The following is a 27,092-nucleotide window of genomic DNA, read 5'->3' as shown; positions in this document are numbered from 1 at the left end:
TATTGCTCCGTGCCCCGGAGTGAGCTGCCTTGGAACTCGCTCCGTTCCTGCTTGCCTGCTACAGTACTTGCTTAGTTCCTGCTTGCCTACTACAGTTCCTGTCTACTGTCCTAGTTTGGTTCTAGTACCCGAGTCTTGCTACAGTGCCTGTCTACTGTTCTAGTCTGGTTCCAGTATCCGAGTCTTGCTGCATTTCCTGTCTACTGTTCTAGTCTGGTTCCAGTTTCCAGTCCTGTTCATCAGCCTGCTCGTTCCGGTCTCAAGTTCATCAGCTCACCTAAGTCCCAGCGGCCGGGCTCCTACGGGCTCCTCCCGGGGGGACTTTGGCTTCCAAGGGTGAAGCCTCACCTAAGTCCCAGCGGCCAGGCTCCTACGGGCTCCTCCCAGGGGAGCACCAGCTTCCAGGGTGAAGAGCACCACTACGTCCTGCCTGAACATCTGCCTCCCAGCCAGAGACATTGAACCCCTTTCCCAGTCTCCTGCAGGTCGGCTCAGGGGTCCACTAAACTGAGACTCCATAACAGATTGCAAGGCCATGGACTCGGTGGATGCCTCTGCTCCCTCGGACCTGCCTGGAATGACCCAGCAGATGCTACAGCACCAGAGCTGCATCGATACCCTGGCAGCTACGGTGGAATGGCTGTCCTCTCGTCTGGAGTCCTTGCCCCCTGCGGGCACGGTCCCCGAGGGACACAGCTCTTCTGTGACTCAGCTACCGGCACCCTCTCGCTACGCTGGAGATTTAAGGACCTGCCGTGGCTTTCTGAATCAGTGTTTCATACGGTTCTCCCTGTTTCCTCGGCAATTCCCCTCGGATGCGGTGAAAGTAGCGTATATCCTGTCCTTGCTGGACGGGAAGGCCTTAATATGGGCCTCGCCCCTTTGGGAACACAATGACCCCTCGCTAATGGACTTACAGCAGTTCATCTCAAACTTCCGACAGGCTTTTGATGAGCCAGCCCGAATAGCTACTGCTACATCTGAACTGCTACAGCTTCGTCAGGGGGCTCGCTCCTTGGCAGACTATGCTATGGAATTTCAGACTTTAGCTCAAGAAGTAGGTTGGCAGGATGGTAGTCTTAAGGCCATCTTTTTGGAGGGCCTTTCCGGACGCATAAAGGATGAATTGCTGCCCGAGATCTACCGGAAGACCTCAATGCCTTGTTAGAGATGGCTGCCCGCATTGACCGCCGCCTAAAACAACGGGCCAAGGAGCAGCACTCTTCCCGCCACAGTCCTGCTTCTGTGTCGTCGAGATCCGCGTCTTCTCCTAAGACTTCTCGTCCAGATGCTCCCACCTGCGAACCCATGCAGCTGGGATGGGCCCCACTCTCTGCTGAAGAGAGGCAACGTCGCCGTACATTGAAGTTGTGCTTGTATTTTGGCCAGAAGGGCCATTTCCTGGCAAGCTGCCAGGAGCGTGCGGAAAACGCCAAAGCGTAGGAGGTCGGGAGGAGCTCCTCCTAGGCTGTGCTACAGCTCCTCAATGTACCGTGCCTGTTACCTTGGAATACCCTGGAGGATCCATCAAGACGATCGCGTTCCTGGATTCTGGAGCTGGGGGTAATATTATCCTGCAGGACTTAGTCTCCCAGTTGCGAATTCCTACGCATAGACGGGAGGTCCTGTTACGAATTACCTCCATCCAGGGGACGCTCCTTCCAGGATCCATTGTGATGTCCACGGCACCCATTACTGTCCGCACCGGGGCAATCCATTTGGAGGAGATAGCCTTCCTAGTGTTGGATAAGGCTGTCCACCCTGTGGTGCTAGAGTTGCCCTGGTTACAGAAGCACTCGCCCACGATTCAGTGGGATACCCTACAGATTGTCAAGTGGAGCCCTTTCTGCCTAGCCTATTGTATGAAGGTGCCTAGGGCTCCCGGACTTCCGTTGATGCACTCTGCCCTAGGTCCTCCGGCACCCTATGAGGACTTCACGGATGTTTTTTCCAAGTCCAAGGTGGAAATCCATCCGCAGCATCGCTCGTATGACTGTGCTATTGACCTGCTACCTGGAACTATGCCCCCCTGAGGAAGGGTATATCCCTTATCATTACCTGAAAGCCGGGCCATGTCTGAGTATATCTCAGAGAATCTGGCTAAGGGGTTTATTCGCCCGTCCAAGTCGCCTGCAGGGGCAGGCTTCTTCTTTGTCAGCCAGAAGGATGGCTTTCTGAGACCGTGTATAGACTATCGAGGCCTTAATTCTATTACCAAAGGCGATCGCTACCCACTCCCGCTAATCCCGGAGCTTCTCGATAGGCTCCAGGGAGTGAAGATTTTCACGAAGTTGGACCTACGAGGTGCCTACAACTTAGTCAGAATTCGTCCCGGAGACAAGTGGAAAACCACTTTTAATACCAGAGACAGGCATTACGAATATCTTGTGATGCCTTTCGGCTTATGTAATGCTCCGGTGGTTTTCCAGCACCTAATGAATGAGGTGTTACGGGACCTTCTGAACACCTGCGTAATCGTCTACCTTGATGATGTGTTAGTCTACTCCCAGGACCTACCTTCACACCGACAGCATGTCCGTCAATTGCTCCAAATACTTAGGGAGCATAGTCTGTACGCAAAACTTGAAAAATGTAGTTTCGAGAAGACGTCCCTGCCGTTCCTGGGCTATATAATCCCTGCAACAGGCTTCCAAATGGATCCTGAGAAAGTGGCAGCAATTAAGAATTGGCCTCGGCCAAGGGGTCTCAAAGCGTTGCAACGCTTCCTCGGCTTTTCCAATTTCTACCGTCACTTTATTTCTAATTACTCCCTTATTATGGCCCCGTTGACTGCCCTCACCCGAAAGGGAGCCAACGCGGTGGATTGGCCTGTTCCCGCTTGCCAAGCCTTCGAGGCCCTCAAGGAAGCATTCTTGTTGGACACCTGTCTTCATCATCCTGACCCCAGCCGGCCCTTTGTGGTGGAAGTCGATGCCTCCAATGTGGCCGTGGGGGCCGTGCTGAGCCAGTACTCCGATTCTGGACAATTGCTACCCTGTTCATATTTCTCGAAGAAATTCTCGCCGGCAGAAAGCAACTACTGTGTCGGTGATAAAGAGTTGCTAGCCGTGAAACTTGCCCTGGAGGAATGGAGACAGTGGTTGGAGGGGGCCAACCATCCGGTGACGATCTACACCGACCACAAAAACTTAGCATTTTTTAAGCAAGCCCAACGCCGAAATCCGAGGCAAGCCCGGTGGTCGCTGTTTTTTTATCGGTTTAACTTTACTCTACGCTACTGACCCGGCTCTAAGAATGTTCGAGCCGACGTGCTGTCGCGTTCCTCTGAGGTTGAAGAGACTTCTGATACTCCCCAGTACATCTTGGATCCCGTGAAAGTGAGCCTCGCAGCAACCTTGGTGTCCTCCCAAGGAAAGACCGTCGTTCCACGGCGCTCTCGAGGAGCGGTCCTCACATGGGCCCATGACTCCCTCACTGGGGGCCATTCGGGCTGTAAAGGGACCTTGGACCTGCTGAATCGCTTCTACTAGTGGACGATGGTGAGACAGGACGTCCAAGCTTTTGTGGGCTCTTGCCCTACCTGCGCCGTACAGAAGCTGCTCATCGGGAGGCCCAGGGGCCTGCTACAACCATTACCCATCTCGGTGGAACCCTGGACACACATCTCCACCAACTTTGTCGTGGACCTTCCCATCTCAGGAGGTAATTCAGTCATTTGGGTGACCGTAGACCGATTCTCCAAGATGGCGCACTTTGTCCCCTTGCCAAAGTTGCCTTCTGCACCTGACTTAGCCAATCTCTTTGCTCAACATATCTTCAGACTTCACGGTCTTCCACAGGATATAGTCTCAGATCGAGGACCACAGTTTACTGCTCAATATTGGAAAGCACTTTGCAAATGCTTCAGTGTGTAACTTAGTCTTTCATCTGCGTTCCATCCCCAGAGCAAAGGGCAAACGGAACGGGCTAACCGAACCTTAAAGACCTTTCTCCGTTCGTTTGTGAATGAACGACAAGATAATTGGGCCAAGTTACTCCCGAGGGCGGAGTTTTCATATAACAATCATACGCATGCCGCTACTGGAAGTTCACCTTTCCTTGTTGTCTATGGGAAGCAACTTCGACCGCCCTTGCCTTCGCCTGAACCTAGTGCACTCCCGGCAGTGCAACTTTCAGCCTGCCAGCTTCTTTCCTTATGGACTTCTATCCAGGGAAAGCTCCGTAAGGCCACCCGGTCCGCTAAGAAATGGGCGGATAGGCATCGTCAGCCAGCGCCCGTCTTCATTCCAGGAGACCGCGTCTGGCTTAGTACTAAAAATCTACAGCTACGAATCCCGTCTCGAAGACTAGCCCCGAGATTCTGTGGGCCTTTCCGAGTCGCCGAATGAGTGGGAGCAGTCTCGTACCAACTACGCCTACCCTCCTCCATGCGCATACATGACGTGTTCCATGTGTCATTGCTGAAGCCTCTTGTTTTGTCTAGATACCACTCCTGGGCTCCTAATCCATCGGATCCTTCAGTACCGGACGATACTACGTATCAAGTACGTGAGATCCTGGATGTTCGGTTCCATCAACGACGTTGGGAGTACTTGCTTGCCTGGGAGGGTTGTGGTCCCGAGGATACATCCCGTAACATCCTCGACAAGGACTTATTACAGCAGTTTCATCTGGATCACCCAAGTAAACCTGAACCGGCTAAGAGGGGGCGTAAGAGGGGAGGTACTGTTACGGTTCTGGCCGCGAGCGCCGCGACCAGACCCATACCTCCGTGCTCCTGGACCTGTTCCCGCTTCGGGTGGCCTAGTTCACGGCCTGTTCGGCGGCGTCCCCGTGGGGCCCACACCACCGGGAAGCCTCCCATGGTCGCCCTGCCTCTAGGCGCGCGCGTGCACGACTTGGGTGCTTTTCTAGGCCGTTTCCTGCCAGTGGTGACTCCGCCTAGTTCCTGACGTCAGACGCCGCGGCCTTGATAAGCCGGCCGCGGACACTCAGTCTTTGCCTTGCAACGGGCTTACCTACTGGTCCCCTGTTGCTCCGTGCCCTGGAGTGAGCTGCCTTGGAACTCGCTCCGTTCCTGCTTGCCTGCTACAGTACCTGCTTGGTTCCTGCTTGCCTGCTACAGTTCCTGTCTACTGTCCTAGTCTGGTTCCAGTACCCAAGTCTTACTACAGTTCCTGTCTACTCTCCTAGTCTGGTTCCAGTACCCGAGTCTTGCTACAGTTTCTGTCTACTGTTCTAGTCTGGTTCCAGTACCCAAGTCTTGCTACAGTTCCTGCCTACTGTTCTAGTCTGGTTCCAGTTCCCAGTCCTGTTCATCAACCTGCTCGTACCGGTCTCAAGTTCATCAGCTCGCCTAAGTCCCAGAGGCCGGGCTCCTACGGGCTCCTCCCGGGGGGGCTTCGGCTTCCAAGGGTGAAGTCTCACCTAAGTCCCAGCGGCTGGGCTCCTACGGGCTCCTCCCGGGGGGAGCACCAGCTTCCAGGGTGAAGAGCACCACTACGTCCTGCCTGAACATCTGCCTCCCGGCCTGCGGTGTACCAGAGACATTGAACCCCTATCCCAGTCTCCTGCAGGTTGGCCCAAGGGTCCACTAAACTGAGACTCCATAACAGATTGCAAGGCCATGGACTCGGCGGATGCCTCTGCTCCCTCGGACCTGCCTGGGATGACCCAGCAGATGCTACAGCACCAGAGCTGCATCGATACCCTGGCAGCTACGGTGGAATGGCTGTCCTCTCATCTGGAGTCCTTGCCCCCTGCTGGCACGGTCCCTGAGGGACACAGCTCTTCTGTGACTCAGCTACCGACACCCTCTCGCTATGCTGGAGATTTAAGGACCTGCCGCGGCTTTCTGAATCAATGTTTCATACGGTTGTCCCTGTTGCCTCGGCAATTTCCCTCGGATGCGGTGAAAGTAGCGTATATCCTGTCCTTGCCAGACGGGAAGGCCTTAATAGGGGCCTCGCCCCTTTGGGAACACAATGACCCCTCACTAATGGACTTACAGCAGTTCATCTCGAACTTCCGACAGGCTTTTGATGAGCCAGCCCGAGTAGCTACTGCTACATCTGAACTGCTACAGCTTCGTCAGGGGGCTCGCTCCTTGGCAGACTATGCTGTGGAATTTCGGACTTTAGCCCAAGAAGTAGGTTGGCAGGATGGTAGTCTTAAGGCCATCTTTTTGGAGGGCCTTTCCGGACGCATAAAGGATGAGATTGCTGCCCGAGATCTACCGGAAGACCTCAATGCCTTGATAGAGATGGCTGCCCGCATTGACCGCCGCCTACAACAATGGGCCAAGGAGCAGCACTCTTCCCGCCACAGTCCTGCTTCTGTGTCGTCGAGATCCGCATTTTCTCCTAAGACTTCTCATCCAGACGCTCCCACCTGCGAACCCATGCAGCTGGGTCGGGCCCCACTCTCTGCTGAAGAGAGGCAACGTCGCCGTACATTGAAGTTGTGCTTGTATTTTGGCCAGAAGGGCTATTTCCTGGCACGCTGCCAGGAGCGTGCGGAAAACGCCAAAGCCTAGAAGGTCGGGAGGAGCTCCTCCTAGGCTGTGCTATAGCTCCTCAATGTACCGTGCCTGTTACCTTGGAATACCATGGAGGATCCATCGAGACGATCGCGTTCCTGGATTCTGGAGCTGGGTGTAATTTTATCCTGCAGGACTTAGTCTCCCAGTTGTGAATTCCTACGCATAGACGGGAGGTCCTGTTATGAATTACCTCCATCCAGGGGACGCTCCTTCCAGGAACCATTGTGATGTCCACGGCACCCATTACTGTCCGCACCGGGGCAATCCATTCGGAGGAGATAGCCTTCCTAGTGTTGGATAAGGCTGTCCACCCTGTGGTGCTAGGGTTGCCGTGGTTACAGAAGCACTCGCCCACGATTCAGTGGGATACCCTACAGATTGTCAAGTGGAGCCCTTTACATAAGAACATAAGAACATAAGAAAATGCCATACTGGGTCAGACCAAGGGTCCATCAAGCCCAGCATCCTGTTTCCAACAGTGGCCAATCCAGGCCATAAGAACCTGGCAAGTACCCAAAAACTAAGTCTATTCCATGTAACCATTGCTAATGGCAGTGGCTATTCTCTAAGTGAACTTAATAGCAGGTAATGGACTTCTCCTCCAAGAACTTATCCAATCCTTTTTTAAACACAGCTATACTAACTGCACGAACCACATTCTCTGGCAACAAATTCCAGAGTTTAATTGTGCATTGAGTAAAAAAGAACTTTCTCCGATTAGTTTTAAATGTGCCCCATGCTAACTTCATGGAGTGTCCCCTAGTCTTTCTACTATCCGAAAGAGTAAATAACCGATTCACATCTACCCGTTCTAGACCTCTCATGATTTTAAACACCTCTATCATATCCCCCCTCAGTCGTCTCTTCTCCAAGCTGAAAAGTCCTAACCTCTTTAGTCTTCCCTCATAGGGGAGTTGTTCCATTCCCCTTATCATTTGGTAGCCCTTCTCTGTACCTTCTCCATCGCAATTATATCTTTTTTTGAGATGCGGCGACCAGAATTGTACACAGTATTCAAGGTGCGGTCTCACCATGGAGCGATACAGAGGCATTATGACATTTTCCGTTTTATTCATCATTCCTTTTCTAATAATTCCCAACATTCTGTTTGCTTTTTTGACTGCCGCAGCACACTGAACCGACGATTTCAATGTGTTATCCACTATGACACCTAGATCTCTTTCTTGGGTTGTAGCACCTAATATGGAACCCAACATCGTGTAATTATAGCATGGGTTATTTTTCCCTATATGCATCACCTTGCACTTATCCACATTAAATTTCATCTGCCATTTGGATGCCCAATTTTCCAGTCTCACAAGGTCTTCCTGCAATTTATCACAATCTGCTTGTGATTTAACTACTCTGAACAATTTTGTGTCATCTGCAAATTTGATTATCTCACTTGTCGTATTTCTTTCCAGATCATTTATAAATATATTGAACAGTAAGGGTCCCAATACAGATCCCTGAGGCACTCCACTGTCCACTCCCTTCCACTGAGAAAATTGCCCATTTAATCCTACTCTCTGTTTCCTGTCTTTTAGCCAGTTTGCAATCCACGAAAGGACATCGCCACCTATCCCATGACTTTTTACTTTTCCTAGAAGCCTCTCATGAGGAACTTTGTCAAACGCCTTCTGAAAATCCAAGTATACTATATCTACCGGTTCACCTTTATCCACATGCTTATTAACTCCTTCAAAAAGTGAAGCAGATTTGTGAGGCAAGACTTGCCCTGGGTAAAGCCATGCTGACTTTGTTCCATTAAACCATGTCTTCTATATGTTCTGTGATTTTGATGTTTAGAACACTTTCCACTATTTTTCCTGGCACTGAAGTCAGGCTAACCGGTCTGTAGTTTCCCGGATCGCCCCTGGAGCCCTTTTTAAATATTGGGGTTACATTTGCTATCCTCCAGTCTTCAGGTACAATGGATGATTTTAATGATAAGTTACAAATTTTTACTAATAGGTCTGAAATTTCATTTTTTAGTTCCTTCAGAACTCTGGGGTGTATACCATCCGGTCCAGGTGATTTACTACTCTTCAGTTTGTCAATCAGGCCTACCACATCTTCTAGGTTCACCGTGATTTGATTCAGTCCATCTGAATCATTACCCATGAAAACCTTCTCCATTACGGGTACCTCCCCAACATCCTCTTCAGTAAACACCGAAGCAAAGAAATCATTTAATCTTTCCGCGATGGCCTTATCTTCTCTAAGTGCCCCTTTAACCCCTCGATCATCTAACGGTCCAACTGACTCCCTCACAGGCTTTCTGCTTCGGATATATTTTAAAAAGTTTTTACTGTGAGTTTTTGCCTCTACAGCCAACTTCTTTTCAAATTCTCTCTTAGCCTGTCTTATCAATGTCTTACATTTAACTTGCCAATGTTTATGCTTTATCCTATTTTCTTCTGTTGGATCCTTCTTCCAATTTTTGAATGAAGATCTTTGGCTAAAATAGCTTCTTTCACCTCCCCTTTTAACCATGCCGGTAATCGTTTTGCCTTCTTTCCACCTTTCTTAATGTGTGGAATACATCTGGACTGTGCTTCTAGAATGGTATTTTTTAACAATGACCATGCCTCTTGGACATTTTTTTACTTTTGTAGCTGCTCCTTTCAGTTTTTTTCTAACAATTTTTCTCATTTTATCAAAGTTTCCCTTTTGAAAGTTTAGCACGAGAGCCTTGGATTTGCACACTGTTCCTTTTCCAGTCATTAAATCAAATTTGATCATATTATGATCACTATTGCCAAGCGGCCCCCACCACCGTTACCTCTCTCACCAAGTCCTGTGCTCCACTGAGAATTAGATCTAAAATTGCTCCCTCTCTCGTCGGTTCCTGAACCAATTGCTCCATAAAGCTATCATTTATTCCATCCAGGAACGTTATCTCTCTAGCGTGACCCGATGATACATTTACCCAGTCTATATTGGGGTAATTGAAGTCTCCCATTATTACTGCACTACCAATTTGGTTAGCTTCCCTAATTTCTCTTAGCATTTCACTGTCCATCTCACCATCTTGACCAGGTGGACGGTAGTATACCCCTATCACTGTAGTCTTTCCTGATACACAAGGGATTTCTACCCATAAAGATTCAATTTTGCATTTAGTCTCATGCAGGATGTTTATCCTGTTGGACTCTATGCCATCCCGGACATAAAGCGCCACACCTCCTCCCGACTGCTCCTCTCTGTCATTGCGATATAATTTGTACCCCGGTATAGCACTGTCCCATTGGTTATCCTCTTTCCACCATGTCTCTGAGATGCCAATTAAGTCTATGTCATCATTTACTGCTATACATTCTAATTCTCCCATCTTACTTCTTAGACTTCTGGCATTAGCATACAAACATTTCAAAGTTTGTTTTTTGTTTGTATTTTTATTCTGCTTTTTAATTGATAGGGATAAGTTCTGCCTAGCCCATTGTATGAAGGTGCCTAAGGCTCCCGGACGTCCGTTGATGCATTCTGCCCTAGGTCCTCCGGCACCCTATGAGGACTTTACGAATGTTTTTTCCAAGTCCAAGGCGGAAATCCATCCGCAGCATCGCCCGTATGACTGTGCTATTGACCTGCTACCTGGAACTATGCCCCCCCGAGGAAGGGTATATCCCTTATCATTACCTGAAACCCGGGCCATGTCTGAGTATATCTCAGAGAATCTGGCCAAGGGGTTTATTCGCCCGTCCAAGTCGCCTGCAGGGGCAGGCTTCTTCTTTGTCAGCAAGAAGGATGGCATGCTGAGACCGTGTATAGACTATCGAGGCGTCAATTCTATTACCAAACGGGATCGCTACCCACTCCCGCTAATCCCAGAGCTTCTCGATATTCTCCAGGGAGCGAAGATTTTCACGAAGTTGGACCTACGAGGTGCCGACAACTTAGTCAGAATTCGTCCCGGAGACAAGTGGAAAACCGCTTTTAATACCAGAGACGGGCATTACGAATATCTTGTGATGCCTTTAGGCTGATGTAATGCAGCAGTGGTGTTCCAGCACCTAATGAATGAGGTGTTACGGGACCTTCTGAACACCTGCGTAATCGTCTACCTCGACGATGTGTTAGTCTACTCCCAGTTCCTGCCTTCACACCGTCAAGTGCTCCAAATACTTAGGGAGCATAGTCTGTACGCGAAACTTGAAAAATGTAGTTTCGAGAAGACGTCCCTGCCGTTCCTGGGCTATATAATCTCTGCAACAGGCTTCCAAATGGATCCTGAGAAAGTGGCAGCAATTAAGAATTGGCCCCGGCCAAGGGGTCTCAAAGCGTTGCAATGCTTCCTCGGCTTTTCCAATTTCTACCATCACTTTATTTCTAATTACTCCCGTATTGTGGCCCCGTTGACTGCCCTCACCCGAAAGGGAGCCAATGCGGTGGATTGGCCTGTTCCTGCTTGCCAAGCCTTCGAGGCCCTCAAGGAAGCATTCTCTGTTGGACACCTGCCTTCGTCATCCTGACCCCAGCCGGCCCTTTGTGGTGGAAGTCGGTGCCTCCAATGTGGCCGTGGGGGCCTTGCTGAGCCAGTACTCCGATTCTGGACAATTGCTACCCTGTTCATATTTCTCGAAGAAATTCTCGCCAGCAGAATTCTTGGAGGAAAAGTTCATAAGCAATTTTTTAGTCAGGTAGACTTGAGAGAGGTTTTGTTTATCCTTGGGAGTGAGTAACAAGAATTGGATCTATTTTTTGAGATCTGCCAGATATATGAGACCTGAACTGGAGACAAGATGCTGGGCTTGATGGACTTTGATCTGACTCAGCATGACATTTCTTATGTTCTTACGATATATCCTTGGCAACATAGACTGAAATATTTGGGAAGATGGGATGTCATGTATTATGTTACTGTGTATCTATGTAATTTGCAGATCCTTTCTAGTGGGCTGTGGCAGCATGGCAAAGAAGCTGAAGGATTTTATGGCTTTCTTCTGAACGATATAAAAAAAGAAGTTGGCCGAGCATCCAAAATGGTAAGTTAAGAATATCAGGGTCCATATTTAGCCATTGGCCAGGATATTCAGCAGCACCTGTCATTTAGGAGGCATTGTAAAATTTGGTATTTTACATGCGCTTTCAAAATCAGATTTTTAATTGTTTTATTAAAGGCTAGTCTGATTAATATTTCTTTTCATTAGGTTTATTTATATATTAGCTTGATTTATGTCTTGTAACTCATCTACATCTTTTCGATGGGGATCTCATAAATTTTAGAATGAATGAATAACTTACATGTACCCGATTATGCTAAAATTAGCCAGATAAGTTCATCTGGCTAACTTTAGCACTGTTCTTTGGCTGTCCTAAAGTTATATGGCTATGATAGCCAAATAATGTTGATAATCAGTTTAGCCAGCTAATCAATTTGGTCCTAGAATACCCATGCCCTATCCCAGACTTATCTGGCTAAACTTTTAGCTGGATATAAAATTAGCTTTTCCTAGCATGTAGCCAAATGGACTCAGGACCAATGGGTTATGTGCTCCCCTGCTTGCAGATGGAGACAGAGTCAGGTTTCAAAGCTGATGTCACCTTAGATATATCCCTGCAGTGACCTCAGCCATTCAGTATCTCTCCGTCTCCTAGCAGATGTGGACGTGCTATCCCCACACCAGCATTGGTGTTTATCGGGATCGCAGTACTAGTTTGAAGAAGAATATTTAGCTTTAAACTGGAGAAAGATCGAACCCAGTTCTCATGCGGTAATACCTAAGGGTCCCTCCCTCAGTTGAGAATTCCTGAGGCGATTTCCAAGATCCCTCAGAGGTGTGCTTGGTCCAGTAGCTGGTTCCTGGCGTGGACTTTGCTGCTGAAGCAGCTGAAAGACAGCAGGTGCAGGAAGTCGAGCACAGTGATGATTGCCTAAGCCCTCTCCCCCCGCAGCTGGAGACCATCTCTGTACTCAGCCAGTGAGCACTGAGCCCAGGTAAGTAAAGAAGAACTCCTCCGATTCAGAGACATGGAAGGGCTTCGGTAAGTCTTTCCTCCAGTCTCCTTGCTCGGTGTGCCATTGCGACAATGTTCCCGATCCTGTTAGGGCAAGGGAAGGGGGTTTCTGAGAGGGTTGAGCGGCCCCCCGATGGGCTAGGCCCTGCTTCAGGCTTGGTGGGCACTCTACATGGCAGGCCGCGGTGGCACCATCTTGCGTGCAGTATAGTGTGGCGTCGTTTTCCCCCATTAACCGTTGGTACATGTGGTGCAGGCCGGCCCTGTTGTGCGCCTAACGCGCGCCTAAGTATGTGCACACCTGTGCTCATACCAGCACGCACATAACCACACGCATAACTGCGTGCACATCTGCACGCATAAGTACACGCACAACCGAACACTTACACTTAACACGCGTCAGGGCAGATTTCTGCGTGCTCAAGCCCAAGCGCTAGCCGGCTGATAGCACAAGCTACAGTGAACTATGGCTCCAGCAACAAAGAAGCCAAGCAACATTCCCTTTGTGCTGCCTGCCATATTAGGGCAGCACAGTCTGACCTGGAATCCTTCTGTGCAGCACTGTGAGGAAGCCCAGGGTGGGCTGGACTCTCAGAACTTCTCCAAGCCCAGCCCCTACCACTCAGAGGACGGATCAGCCACGATCTTATCTGGTAGCACCCCACATCTGAGCAATCCCGGGGCTGCGTCCTCCTCAGGAAAAGGCAGTTCAGCGGTGCCTACCCCAGTTCCTCCTGGGCTAGGTATGGACCTGGCAACCTTTTCTTGGGTGGAATTTTTTCAGGGCCTTCAGACCTTTGTTCAGGCACAGTCAGCTGCGACCCCTGCCCGGTCTGAGCCCCAGCTGGAAAGGCCTTGTCCTCCCAGCCCTATCAGCATGCATCGGGACATGCCTCGCCTCATCAAGGGTATCCCTGACAGGGACCCAGACACCATGGATGATGAAGGGGATGCAGACTTATTGGAGGACAGGGAAATCTCTCCAGGCCTGGAACCATATCAGACCATGCTATGGTTTTTCCACAGAGATGAATTGCCAGCCCTGGTCACCCAGACCCTGAAGACTCTGGGAGTTCCTGGCATGGACCCTGTCGGAATCAAAGAAGAATCCCATCCTGGTGTCTCTACGGAAAGCCTTTTGCTATTTCCCAATGCTGGAATCCATCCAGGAGTTGATTGACCTGAAGAGAGATGCCCCGGAAGCCAGCTTTAAAGGAGGTTGGGCCTTGGAGGCCCTGTAGCCTCTGGACCCGGCGGCCAAAGAATGCCTGCGCTACCCTGGTCTGTGCCATTTTGAAGCGAACAACTATCCCAGTAGAGAGAGGAGTGGCCTTGAAGGATGCACACGATAGGCGGCTGGAGTCCATCCATAAGCAAGCCTTTGATGCGATAGCAATGACACTGCAGATCGCTTCCTGGTGGCTTCCTTGTATCTGCTTTTCTCAAAAGAGGCAGATAATTCAGGGGCGCATTCCAGAGAGGCGATGGAGCCCGCCGCGGCCTTCCTAGCGGATGCAAGCTCTGACCTAGTGCGTACCTCGGCCAGAGGAGTAGCCTCAGTGGTGGCGGCCAGAAGACAGATATGGCTGTGAAATTGGTCAATGGGCGTGAACTCCAAGGCAAACCTAACAAAGATGCCCTTTAAGGCAGGGGTCCCCAACCACAGGTCTGTGGACCTGGACCAGGCCGTTGGGGGTTTTTTTGCTGGTCCGCGGCGCCACTCTCCCCAGCTGCCATTCATTGGCTGCCACTGCTGCGGGGAGACGGGGCGAGGCTGGAAACCCGCCTCCAACCCCAAAAGGGAGGAGGCACGACCTGAAAAGCCAATTAGCACGTCACGGCTGAGCGGTGAACTACTGCTGTGCCGTGTGCCGGATACACACAGCAAGAAGATCAGCAGGGCCATGGTGGAGCTCACATCACCACGGCCCGAAGAAAACAGTCGCATCTAAACGTTCAGGTGCTCCTCCTCCCTCCTGCCTGTGCGGCCCCAGAAGAAAAATGTTGCCGGAGCTCCATGGGCAGGATGGAGGAGGAGCATCAGCCACATGCAGAAGAGGAGCAGCGCGGCCCGAGAAGACCAGGGCCACTGCAGAGCCCATCCTGCAGCGGACCTTGAAGAGGAGACCCAGAGGTGAGAGAGAGGCTGAGGGTTTGTAGAGTGTGTATGTGTGCGTGTATGAGATGAGTTGAGAGACTGTGTGTGGGAGTGAAGGCCTGAATGTTTGCAGAGACAGCATGTGAGAGCCTCTGTGTGTGTGAGAGAGACAGCATGTGACAGTGAGAGCCTGTGCTTGAGCAGGACAGCATGTGGAAGTGAGAGAGAGCCTGTGTGTGTGAGACTCAGACAGCATGTGCCAGTGAGAGACTGTGTGTATGATTGATTGTATGAGAGAGAGCATGTGAGAGGGAGAGCCTGTGTGTGTGTGTGTGTGTATGTGTGTGTGTGAGAGAGAGAGAAATGAGAATGAGAACCTGACTGTGTGTTTGAGGGAAGAAGACAGATGGAGAGAAAAGAAATAGAAAAAAAGGCAATATAAAAGGAATTGGCAAAAAAATAAGAAAGGGAAGGTGGGAAAAAAAGCCTGGGACCAACTGATTAGAAAACTAAGATCAGATAGCAGATGTAAAAAAAAAAATAAATTACTTTTTACTGATTGGCACATGTAATCTTTGGGAATGTGCAAGAATAGCACTTTCTCTACGGATCTCACAATGTACGAGATCAGCCTGGAGGAAGTGGAAGCCCACGGGGCCTGCACAGAGGAGGCAGCAGAATGGGCTTCAGTGCCAGTAGCAGCAATCAGCACCTCCCCAATAGCCACGCAGCAGCAGTGACAGTGGCAGCAGAGGAATGAAAGAGGCTCTGAGGTTGTGAGGGAGCCAGTGAGAGTGAGAGCATGAGTGTGTATGAGAAAATCCAGGGGAGTAAGAGTGTGTGTGTGTGGGGGGGGGGGGGGGAGAGAGTGTCTTACAGCCTGAGAGTGTGTCAGTGTCTGTGAGAGCGAGAGGTTATGGTGGGTATAAGAGCATGAATGTGTATGTATGTGACAGTATATATGTGAGAGAGAATGGACATGTGAGTATGTGTGAGAGAGAGAGGATAACCTCCTAATCCTCAACAATATCAGGGTGACTGGAAATCAAGAGCTCCCATGTATGAGCAGCAGGGGCTTTTTAAAATCCTTATTAGTTTTAATTATTGTGTATTATCTGACATGTGTGCTGTTTTGAAATATTTTATTGGTGTTTGGGAAATTGTAAAAAATGTATAAGATTGTTGTGAGTGAACTGTTTAGTGGACACTTGGGCTGACCTGTGAGAGACTGGGGAGAGGTGTACTATAGTCTCTGGTGAGTGATAGGTCGGGAGGTGGATACCAGGCAGGAGCTGGACGTGAGCTTCACCCTGGAAGCCGGTACTCCCCCGGGAGGAGCCCGTAGGAGTCCAGCCGCTGGGATTTAGGTGATTCACCCTGGAAGCCGATACTCCCCCGGGAGGAGCCCGAAGGAGCCCGACTGCTGGGACTTAGGAGATCACGGAAGCTGGAGCAGGCAGGCAGGGAACAGGAGACAGGCAGGGACTGAAGCAGGCCAGGACTGAAGCAAGCTGGAACTGAAGCAGGTCTGGCCACTGGAACCAGACAGGAACAGAAGCAGGACTGGCCACTGGAACCAGACAGGAGCTGAAGCAGGCCTGGCTACTGGGACCAGACAGGAGCTGAAGCAGGACTGGCTACTGGAACCAGACAGGAGCTGAAGCAGGACTGGCTACTGGAACCAGACAGGAGCCGAAGCAGGGCTGGCTACTAGAACCTGGAACCAAGCTGGAACTGAAGCAGAACAGGTTACTACAAGCAAGCCAGGCAAAAGCAAGACTTGGGCATGGAGCGAAACAAGTCTCAGGCAGGAACGGAATCGCTAACGCAATAGCACACTCCAGGGCACGGAGCAACAGAGAACTGCAAGGAACCCCGTTGCAAGGCAAATTCCTGGGCTCCGCGGCAGCCTTACATAGGCCGCGGCATCTGACGTCATCGATAGGGCGGAGCTTCCAATGGCGGGAAACGGCCTTCATAAGCGCGGATTGCGCGCGCGCACCTAGGGGGAAGGCGTCCAGGCAGGGTTTCTCGGCGGCATCCCCCCACGGGGATGCCGCGAAACAGGCCACAGACCCTCGGAGATGGGCCGGGACCAAGGAGGTAAGGGTCTAGTCGCGGCTGCCGCGACTGGGACCACAACATATGATTTTAATTATTAGAAATTCTATTTATCAGTAGTTTTAAAATATTCTTTTATTAGTATGGTTTTACTATTATAACTGATGCTTTGTGTTTCTTGATTTTGTTTTATGAGGAATGGTGGTTCTGGTTTTCCATTGTTAATACACAGAGTCTGGCTTCTTGGGGTTTCCATTTCAGTTTTTTCTAATTTGTGCTCCTTTATTTTGTATTCTGTATTTGGTGAGGGTCTGTGTCTGCTCTGTGTGTGTGACCATGATGAGAGATTCTGCTAGCATGTAGTGTCTGTATAGGGATCTATAGCAATCGGGTTTGTTTTGTTTCCTCAGTAGGTGGTGTATTGTTATCCTAGAACCCAGTGTAATATTTACCCTTGCTTATTCACAGGTAGGGTTATTGTTGTTTGAGTCCTTGGTGTTATTACTGTTATGTTACGATGGGCTTGCAGTATAGATTTTGAGTCTCTTTTTTTGAGGGGTTTTGTGTTAGTTCACAATGTGTCTGACAGTGGAAGGTGTTTATGCTGCTGTTATTGTGAGGTGACACCAGAATTTGAAAATATCTTTTAGTATGATGAGCTGTAAGGGAAACATCCAAGCTCCATTGTTTGGGGGAATTTCAGTGGATGCACAGAGTTAGAGAACTGGAGGTGCAGGATTTATAAATGACATAATTAAATAAGTATGCACTAAAATCCAACCCCATCCATAACCCCGCCCCAATATGACCAAAGCCCCACCCCTGCCGCTCCCCCACCCCGCCCTGCCGGGCCATGGAAAAATGGTCTTGCTTGAAGCTGGTCCCTGGTGCAAAAAAGGTTGGGGGCCACTGCTTTAAGGGATCCCTCCTATTTGGAAGCAAATTGGAAAAGCTAGCCAGTAAGTGGGGTGAATCTCCAGTACCTCGGCTACCAGACGATAAGAAAAAGTGGTTGCAGCACCCCTCACCCTTGGGGGATTGGGCCAGGGGCTCCCAGCTCTTCCAGCCCTACAGAAACTCGTCATTTCAGGCATGTCGGCCCTCAAGAAGGTCTCAGTCCTTTTGGAGTATACAATCAAAAAGAGGAACTGTTTTGGGTTCAGGTTCAACCTGAACTTCCCAATGAAGTTTGGCCGACCCATTCAGGGGGCAAGGAGATAGGGGGCCGACTATCCCTCTTCTATCACGGTGGGTAGAGATCACGTCGGACAAATGGGTACTGGACATCATATGAGAAGGATACGCTCTGGAATTTTGCAGCATCCCTCGGGACATGTTCATGATGTCAACTTGCCACTCCCAGCACAAAAAACTGGCAGTAGAATCCACATTGATAAGGCTGCTCAGTTTGAGGGCTATAACCCCAGTACCTACACCTCAGGAAAATATGGGGTGTTATTCCATCTATTTTATCCTACCTAAGAAGGAGAGTTCATTTAGCCCCATCCTGAACCTCAAGAGCGTCAATCATCATCTGCGGATAATTCACTTCCGCATGGAAACTCTTCACTTTGTCATAATGGCCGTACAACTGGGAGAGTTCTTAACCTCCCTGGACTTCTCAGAGGCCTACCTTCATATTCCAATCTGTCAAGACCACCAGCGTTTCCTACGCGTTGTGGTACTGGGCTGCCATTATCAGTTCCGGGTACTGCCCTTTGGCCTGGAAACTGCCTCCAGAATATTCTCCAAAATTATGGTGGTCGTGGCGGCGGCACTGAGGAAAGAAGGGATCCTGGTGTGCCCTTATTTAGATGACTAGCCAGTTCTGGGCAAAGTTGTTGGAAGAGAGCCCCCAGGTCCCTGCTTCAGGAACTCTGTTGGGTCATGAACATGGACAAGAGCAGCCTCAAGCCCTCCCAGTCCTTAGAGTACCTGGGTGTCTGGTTTGATACCAAGCAGGACAAAGTTTTCCTCCCTTCCTCAAGGATAGGGAAACTGATGTGCCAAGTGTGCCGGTTGACGAACACAATGTGCCCCAGGGTATGGAACTATCTCTAGGTCCTCGGCCTGTGGCGTCAACCCTGGAGGTAGTACCATGGGCGAAGGCATACATGGGGACACTCCAACGCTCCCTGCTGTCAAGTTGGAACTCATTGTCTCAAGACTACTCAATTCACCTCTACCTACCGATGGAAGTATGTTTGTTTATTTATTTATTTATTTATTTATTTATTTATTTTAAGTTTTTCTATACCGGCATTCACAATAAATATTGCATCATGTCGGTTTACAATTAACAAGTGGATAAGGAACAAGAGGCAACAAATAACATTGATCTTAGTAATAATAGAATAATGATAATAATAGTAGTAATAAAACATTAAACAAGAGGAGGCTAAGGAATGCAGTTACAATAAAACAGGGGAGTAATATAACTTGGATCGTAGAAAAGAAGCAGGGGTTTAATTGGAGAAAATCAATGCCAGTCATTGTGCTTAAAGCAATGATGAATAGCCCTTATGAGGTAGGGATATTAATTACCATTGTAAGGGCAAAGTCTGATTTATTGTAAGATAATGGATTAGGTTCAGTTTGGTTCAGGAAATGCTTTCAAGAATAGCCACGTTTTAAGTCTTTTCCTAAATATGGGAAATGTCGCAAATGTGGTGGGATGGAGTTCCACAGTGTTGGTCCTGCAGTGGAGAAAGCCCTGTCTCTGGCGGTTATGTGCTTCATGGATTTAGAGTGTGGTACTTGTAAGGTTTCTCTATAGGACTCTCTGATTGGTCTTTTGGATGTGAATTTTTTGAAAGGAATTTGAAGGTTGAGCTGAGAGTGTAGATGTATAGATTTGTAGATAGTGGTTATGGACTTATATATGATTCTGTAGTGAATTGGCAGCCAGTGCAGGTCTTTGAGGATTGGTGATATGTGGTCTCTTCTCCGTGTGTTAGTTAATATTCTAGCAGCCGTGTTTTGGACCATCTGAAGGGGTTTAGTGTGAGATGATGGAAGGCCTAATAGCAAAGAGTTGCAGTAATCTAGTTTGGCAAAAATTATTGATTGTAGAATAGTTCTGTAGTCATGAAAATGGAAGAGTGGTCTTATTCTTTTTAAGACTTGGAGTTTATAGAAGCAGTCCTTAGTAGTTTGATTTATGAATGCTTTTAGGTTTAACCTGTTATCCATGATAGCTCCCAAATTTCTTACTTGTGTAGTTTGTAAATTGGATGGAGGATTTGTGTTGATGTTGCTGTTTTCAGATGAAATTAGGATGAGTTCGCTTTTTTAAGAGTTTAGTATTAGATTAAGGTTTGAGAGGAGTCCATCAATTTTTAGAAGACAAGTTTCCCAGAATTGTAGGGTTTTGGAGTAGGATTCTTGGACGGGGATGACTATCTGGACGTCATCTGCATACAGAAAGTGTTTAAGGTTTAAATTAGTTAGCAGTTGGCAAAGCGGGAGCAAGTAGATATTAAAGAGCGTTGGTGAAAGGGAGGAGCCCTGTGGAACTCCCATAGATGAAGAGTAATGTTGAGATTCTTTGTTGTGAATTTTTACTTTGTATGTTCTGTTCTCTAAGAACGATTTGAACCATGATAGTGCTGTTCCTGTTATTCCGATGTTTGATAGTTGAATTAGTAGGGTGGAGTGGTTTACCATATCAAAGGCAGCTGAGAGGTCTAGGAGGATCAGTAAATAAGTATGACCTTTATCCAGGCCCATGATGAGGTAGTCGGTCAGGGAAATTAGTAGTGATTCCGTGCTTAAGGCTTTTCTGAAGCCATATTGAGATGGGAATAGAATTTTATGTTCCTCGAGGTAGTCTGAGAGTCTGGAGTTAACTAATTTTTCCATTACCTTAGCTATGAAAGGGAGATTTGATATAGGACGAAAATTGGTAGGATCATTAGGATTTAAGTTGGGTTTTTTTATGAGTGGTTTGATGGATGCAATTTTCAGGTCTTCCGGGTAGATTCCTTGTGCTAAGGAGCAGTTAATAATGTCTGTTAGAGCATTGGAGATTGTGTCTGGTATTAGCAGGAGAAGTTTGGAGGGGATGTGGTCTAAAGGGTGAGATGAAGGTTTCATTTTCTTAAGTGTAGAGAGTATCTCCGAAGTAGTGATGGGTTCGAAGGATTGTAGAGTTATATTTTTGTTGTGGTGGAAGTATGTGTTGGATTGTGTTGAAGTGTTGGTTCTCAGCTGTGTTATTAGGTTGGAGATTTTGTTGCTAAAGAAGAGGGCCAATTCCTCTGCTTTTTCTTGAGCTAGGTTGGCCGGGATGTCAGGATTCATGGTTTGCGTTAAATTAGATACATAGGTAAAGAGGGCTTTGGAATCAAAGATAATGTGGTGGATCTTTTGTGCAAAGAAGTCCCTTTTTGTTTTTAATGTAGTGCTTTTGTATTGGTGGAGTGCGAACTTGTAGGCAGAGAGGGATGTCTGTGTTGGTGTTTTCCGCCATTTGCTTTCCTTCTGTCGGAGGGAGTGTTTAAGTTTTTGGAGTTCTTCTTTAAACCAAGGTTGTCTTTTGGAGGAGTTATGTTCGAGTTTTTTTGTTGCCAGAGGACAGAGATTGTTGGCTACTGTTTCTGTTATCGTGGACCAAGAGTGGAGGGCTGAATTGGGTGAAGAGATGTCTATGAGTGGGAGTTCTGGGCTAAGATGATTGTGTAATTCCTCAGATGAGCAAGATTTCCTGTATATGAATTCAGGTTGTGGGATAGGTTTTTTGCTTATTTGTTCTAGCAAAAAGGCGGAAGATATTAAGGTATGGTCAGACCAGGGAACAGGTTGGCATTTGGGTGGAGTAGGGTGAGAGATGCTAGAGTTTACAAAAATTAGGTCCAGGGTGTGGGTGCTCTGTGGGTAGGTTTGTTTATGATCTGTTTGAACCCTATGGCCGACATGGCGGTTAGGAAGGATTCGCAATTGGTTGAGAGAATGGGGTCGTCGACGTGTAAGTTGAAATCTCCCAGTATTATAGCGGGATGCTCCAGATTTATGTATGTTGTTGTTAATTCTAGAATGGGTGATGCATCTGATTCTAGAAGGCCTGGAGGAGCATAGATTAGAAGGATTTGCAGATTGTCCGATTTGAATAGGCCTGTTTCTATTTTTGATGGAGAGTTAATAGGGAATTGTGTGATTTTTAGCTCTTTTTTGGCTGCTAGGAGGATACCTCCGCCCCTTTTCTTCTTTCTAGGGATAGAGAAGATATCGTAGATTTGAGTTGGAAGTTGGTTTAGTAGAGCGGTGTCCGTGTGTTTAAGCCATGTTTCCGTTATGGCGCAGAAATCAGGATTTTTGTCCAAGAGCATGTCATTGAGAATTAGTGTTTTCTTGGAGAGTGATTGTGCGTTGAATAGTATCAAAGAGAAAAGAGCTAAGCCTAACTCTTTCTGGGCTCCAGTGGTGGCAACAGGAAGTTCATCTAAGCAAGGGTATAAGCCTGTCCCCACCGAACTGGCTAGTCCTCATGACGGATGTGAGTCTCCAGGGGTAGGGAGCTCACTGTCAGAAATTGACAACCCAGGTGCGATGGACCAAAGAAGAGGCACATTGGAACATAAACCGCCTGGAAGCCTGAGCTGTCAGATTAGCGTGTCTGCAATTCAGCCACAGGCTCCAGGGACAGGCAGTCTGCGTGATGTCAGACAATGCAACAACGGTAGCCTACATCAACTGCCAGGAAGGAACCAAAAGCCACCAAGTGTCTCTGGAAATAGACCCCCCCCTCATGGAATGGGTGGAGTTAAATCTATAAGGTATCTCGGCCTCCCACATCACGGGAAAAGATAATGTCAGAGCAGACTTTCTCAGCAGGGAGAGTCTGGATCCAGGGGAATGGGCGTTGTCAGCCGGAGCCTTCCAGCTGCTAGTAGATTACTGGGGCCTCCTATCCATCAACCTACTGGTCACATCTCACAATGCGAAGGTCCCCTGATTCTTCAGTCACAGAAGAGATCAGCACTCACAAGGAATTGACGCCCTTGTCGAGACCTGGCCAGAGGAGGACTTACGGTACGCCTTCCCTCCATGGCCTCTGCTGGGCAAGGTCATTCCTAAGATCGAACGCCACAGAGGATTAGTCCTTCTGGTGGCCCCAGATTGGCCTAGACACCCGTGGTATACAGACATGCGGAGGCTTCTGGTGGAGAGTCCCCTATGCCTTCCTCCGCACAAGGACCTTCTCCAACAAGGTCTGATCCTTCACGAGGACTCAACTCTATTTTGTCTTATGGTCTGGCTCTTGAGAGGGCTCAACTGATGAAGCGTGGATATTCGATGGCAGTAGTCGCCACCTTGCTCCACACGTGGAAGTTCTTGACATCCTTGGCGTATGTGCAGATCTGGAGAATATTTGAAGCCTGGTGTGAGGATCGCAGGATGCTCACTCAGACATCCAAGATCCCTATGATTCTGGAATTTTTACAGGATGGCTTGAACAAAAGGTTGTCCCTCAATTCCTTGAAGGTCCAGATGATGGCTCTCTCCTGTTTCAGTGGTGAGGTGAACGGAGCCTACCTTTCGACGCATCCAGACTTGGCCTGTTTCTTAAAAGGGGTTAAACACCTCCAACCATCCTTAAAGTGGCCGTCCCGATATGGAACCTGAATCTAGTATTGGAATTTTTAGCAGGGCCTTCCTTTCGGCCACTGCGCAGTCTGTCTCTACTCCTGTTAACACTGAAGACTGTATTCTTGTTGGCGATATGCTTGGCTCGTCTCATCTCTGAACTACAGGTTTATATCATGTCGGGAGCCGTTCCTCTGGTTTACTCCAGGAACGTTACAACTTCGCACCATTCCTTCCTTCTTACCAAAGGTAGTCTCAGAGTTTCACCTGAACCAGTCCATTTCCTTACCATCCCTAGAAAGTCGCAAGGACACGGAAGACTACCACCTCCTACGCCACTTAAAAGTCAGTAAATTTTTAATATGGTATCTGGAATGTTCAGAACCAGTGCGCAAGATGGACTGTTTGTTTGTTCTTCACAGTAGAAGGAAACAAGGCAAAGCAGCCTCACAAGCTACCATAGCTCGGTGGATCAAGGAAGTGATCACGGGAGCTTATGTAGAGGCAAGGAAACCTTTACCCCTTCCGGTTAAAGCTCATTCCACTAGAGCCCAGGCAGTATCCTGGGCGGAAGCTAAGCTACTGTCTCCTGTCGACATCTGTCGAGCAGCGACGTGGTCTTCCTGGACATCCAGGCCTGAGAGGATGCAGCCTTTGTGAGGGCAGTGCTAACTGGACCGCGGGCTAGACGCTAGGAAATGGAGAAATTACTTACCTGATAATTTCGTTTTCCTTAATGTAGACAGATGGACTCGGCATCCTGCCCATGGCTGCCGATGAGGTGAATCTCAATTCCATGAGATTTCGGGTAAGCCGTTGCCATATCCCTATATCAGGGCATCTATAATATTGCTGGGATTCAGAGCTTATGTTTGGTTGAGTACAGTTAGGGTCACCAGTTTTTTAATCAAGTTTTTATTCAAGTTATTAAGTAGTATCCAAATTTTATTCAAGTTTTTCAATAGTATGTCCACAATGACTTTTGAAGTTAATACTGAATGGCTGAGGTCACTGCAGGGGTATATGTAAGGTGACGTCAACTTTGAAACTTCACTCCGTCTCCATCTGCTAGCACGGGAGCACATAAGCTATTGGTCCTGAGACCATCTGTCTACACTAAGGAAAACAAAATTATCAGATAAGTAATTTCTCCAGTCTAAGGGGGTGACTTATTAAGCTGCGATAGTTTATTGCAGGAGGGACCAAATATCGACCGAGGGGGGTTCTCCATGATATTTGACCCTTTCCCAATAAATTATCACGGCATCACCACTGCTCAATTTTTTTATTGTGACAAAAACTCGCACCGCAGTTAGGGTCCTTCCCCTGTGATGGTGGCCCATCTCAGCTGGGGCTGCCATTGCTTAAAGGGTCAGTGGCCTGAAAAATGGCTCTCCCTCAAAGTTAAAATCATCATCCCCAGGGTCGATGTTGACCCATACCCACCGACACTGTTGCCTATCGAGGAGGCAGTGGCCCCCTCAAAATGAAAAATAAAAAAATGCCACGCATGGTGGCAGCCCTTTCCATTACCCCTTCTTTCCTTTCAAGGCCAAAAAGCCCCATAGATACAGGATAGTCCCTCCTCACTTCCCAATTTAGACCTAACCCCCGCTTCTAAAGATGATAAAATTCCTGGGGCCCAATATTTAAAGATTTCCTGTTATCTATGTTATCCAGATATATCTTATCCGGATAACTTATAATGGATATTCAGCAGCAGAACCCAGACCTTGCCCCGTTACATGATAGGGGCAAGTCGGGTCGGCACCATTTTGAAAAATAACGCCGACTGGGACGGGTCTAGGGGCACCCCAGGCCCCCAGCATGCATATTGAAGACACCTATATTAGGTACTGGGGATTAGGGGGTTATTCTGGGGGTTCACCTGACCACCCCAAACCACTAGGGAACACTAGATATCAGGGATGGGGAACACTAGATATTAGGGATTGTGTCATCTTTGGAAAGGGGGTAGGGATGGGCCGGGGGGATGTGGGGGTGCTATCCTATGTCAATTGGGCTTTATTTCTTTAAAGGGGAAGGGAAAGGGCCATCACCACGCATGTGGCATTTCTTTATTTTTCATTTCAGGGGGGTGGGGGGCAGTACCACCTTGATAGGCGGCAGGCAGGGGTCAACATCGAACTCCGGGATGATTTACTGTGCCTTTGCATTGGTGTATCAGGCACCTTGGCCTTTTAAATTTCTTGTAGGAGCATCGGGGACCTGTGTTAGTGGCTTGATGCTCCCTCTGGAAAATAACTACACCTCCCTCAAACACAATAAAATAATGGGGCTGACTTTTTTTGTTATTACCCTTGGATTTCCTATGCATACGCTACTTTGCTTGCATTAGGCAATTTTATGCATGTAAATGCATGCAAAGCAGCTTATTTCCATAAGGGAAGGAAATCTTTTGTTATATCGTGTGATAGTGCCGCAATATAACGATATCACACAGTAAACGTTATTTAACGCGCATTATATGCTGTTTAACTTACGATATCTCTATATTGCAGCTTAGTAAATCTAGACCTAAGTAGTCAGAGTGGTGAGATTTTTAAGTTGCAAACTGAGCTGACAAATGCACTGAATATGGACCTCATCTTTTTTAGCTGGGCATTTTACCTTCATTTTTTGTAGTAGTACAAAGCAGTGATTTTGTACTTTTAATTGGCTAATGCATTTTTAAAAACACTTTTCTCTTTTTTATTTTGCTGAAAATACGTAATCAAGGGGCAGGGAGAAAAAATTATATAACAATGTTAAGAAAAAAATGCAGTCTGCATGTAATTGAGACAGCCTTCTCCTCCAAAGGAAAATGCAATCTTCCAAACTACATTTTTTTTTTTTTTTCTAATTTTCATAATTCACAGCAAGTGTTAACTTACTTACAGAAAAAAAAGAATGCAATATATCTACAAATCATTCATTTACACAACACTGAAACATTTCTATTTCACCTTCAAAAATTGCATATTGCATTTCACCATAAAGAAACGAAATACCAATGGGGACAGAAATTTAAGGAAGTTCAAAATACACAAACATAATTTGCATGTAATAAGCTTTACGTAGCTAAAGGTACCCACATTTTTTTTTTGTTCCAAGTCTAAGGCTTAACTACGGAGGGAACTATTACCCTCCTGGCGTTGAGAAAGGATTTCAACTGTTCAGGGTATTGGAAAGCATATATATCTTTCACAGACTTTACAACACACTTACATGAATATTTTAAAACATAAGAAAAACCCAGTGCTGTTACCTGAGGTCTCATTACAAGAAACTCACGTCTCCTGTTTTGGGTAATAGGTGCATAATCCGGGAACACACATATTTGTGCCCCACGGAACTCATTCTGTATATTTTTAAAGTAACGTTTCATTATCTCATTGAGATCTTTTTCATATATGAAGGAAACCATTAAAGTAGCAGTTTCGTAATATTCCATTGCTGAATCCTCTAGGAATCTTGTTAGAATCCCTTCATTAACATTAGCCTGCAAGAAATTCCTGTTTTTATTAGATATAGGTAGGTAATATAATTTGTTAACTAGGGGGATTTCTCCCTCTTGAAATTTCAAATTTTCAACAAGATATTTTTTTACTGTAATATATGGAAGTTCACCAACGATTTTGCGAAAGTTTAAGAATGTTAGGTTTAAATGTCTGGAATAATTTTCCATAAATTCCAACCTCCTTGAAACCGTAGTGATGTCATTTATAATCTTTACGTTGCATTCCTGATTTTTCTTTAATTCAACCTCAATCACTCCCAGTCTTGGCTTTATTTCTTCTATCTGGTTTTCACATAGCTCCACTTTCTGTTCTACGATTTCCAAATTGTCCTGAAAGTTTCCAATCGAATTCACCAACGCCGCCA

General features: G+C 47.6%; 1 protein-coding gene across 1 annotated transcript in view; it reads left to right on the top strand.

Annotated features, from left to right (window-relative positions):
* The window catches only part of LOC115087143 (G2/M phase-specific E3 ubiquitin-protein ligase-like), a 158,256-nt gene that overhangs the window by 19,128 nt on the left and 112,036 nt on the right, over positions 1-27,092 (top strand). Inside the window, exon 4 of the mRNA XM_029593936.1 lies at positions 11,389-11,490. Within this exon, the coding sequence (XP_029449796.1) occupies positions 11,389-11,490 (102 nt within the window). The remainder of the gene's footprint in view (positions 1-11,388; positions 11,491-27,092) is intronic.

This window comes from Rhinatrema bivittatum, chromosome 3 (genome assembly GCF_901001135.1).
Source record: "Rhinatrema bivittatum chromosome 3, aRhiBiv1.1, whole genome shotgun sequence".
In the NCBI taxonomy this organism is placed as follows: domain Eukaryota; kingdom Metazoa; phylum Chordata; class Amphibia; order Gymnophiona; family Rhinatrematidae; genus Rhinatrema; species Rhinatrema bivittatum.
The sequence above is the reverse complement of the archived record's forward strand: the minus strand, read 5'-3'. Positions and strand labels throughout refer to the sequence as shown.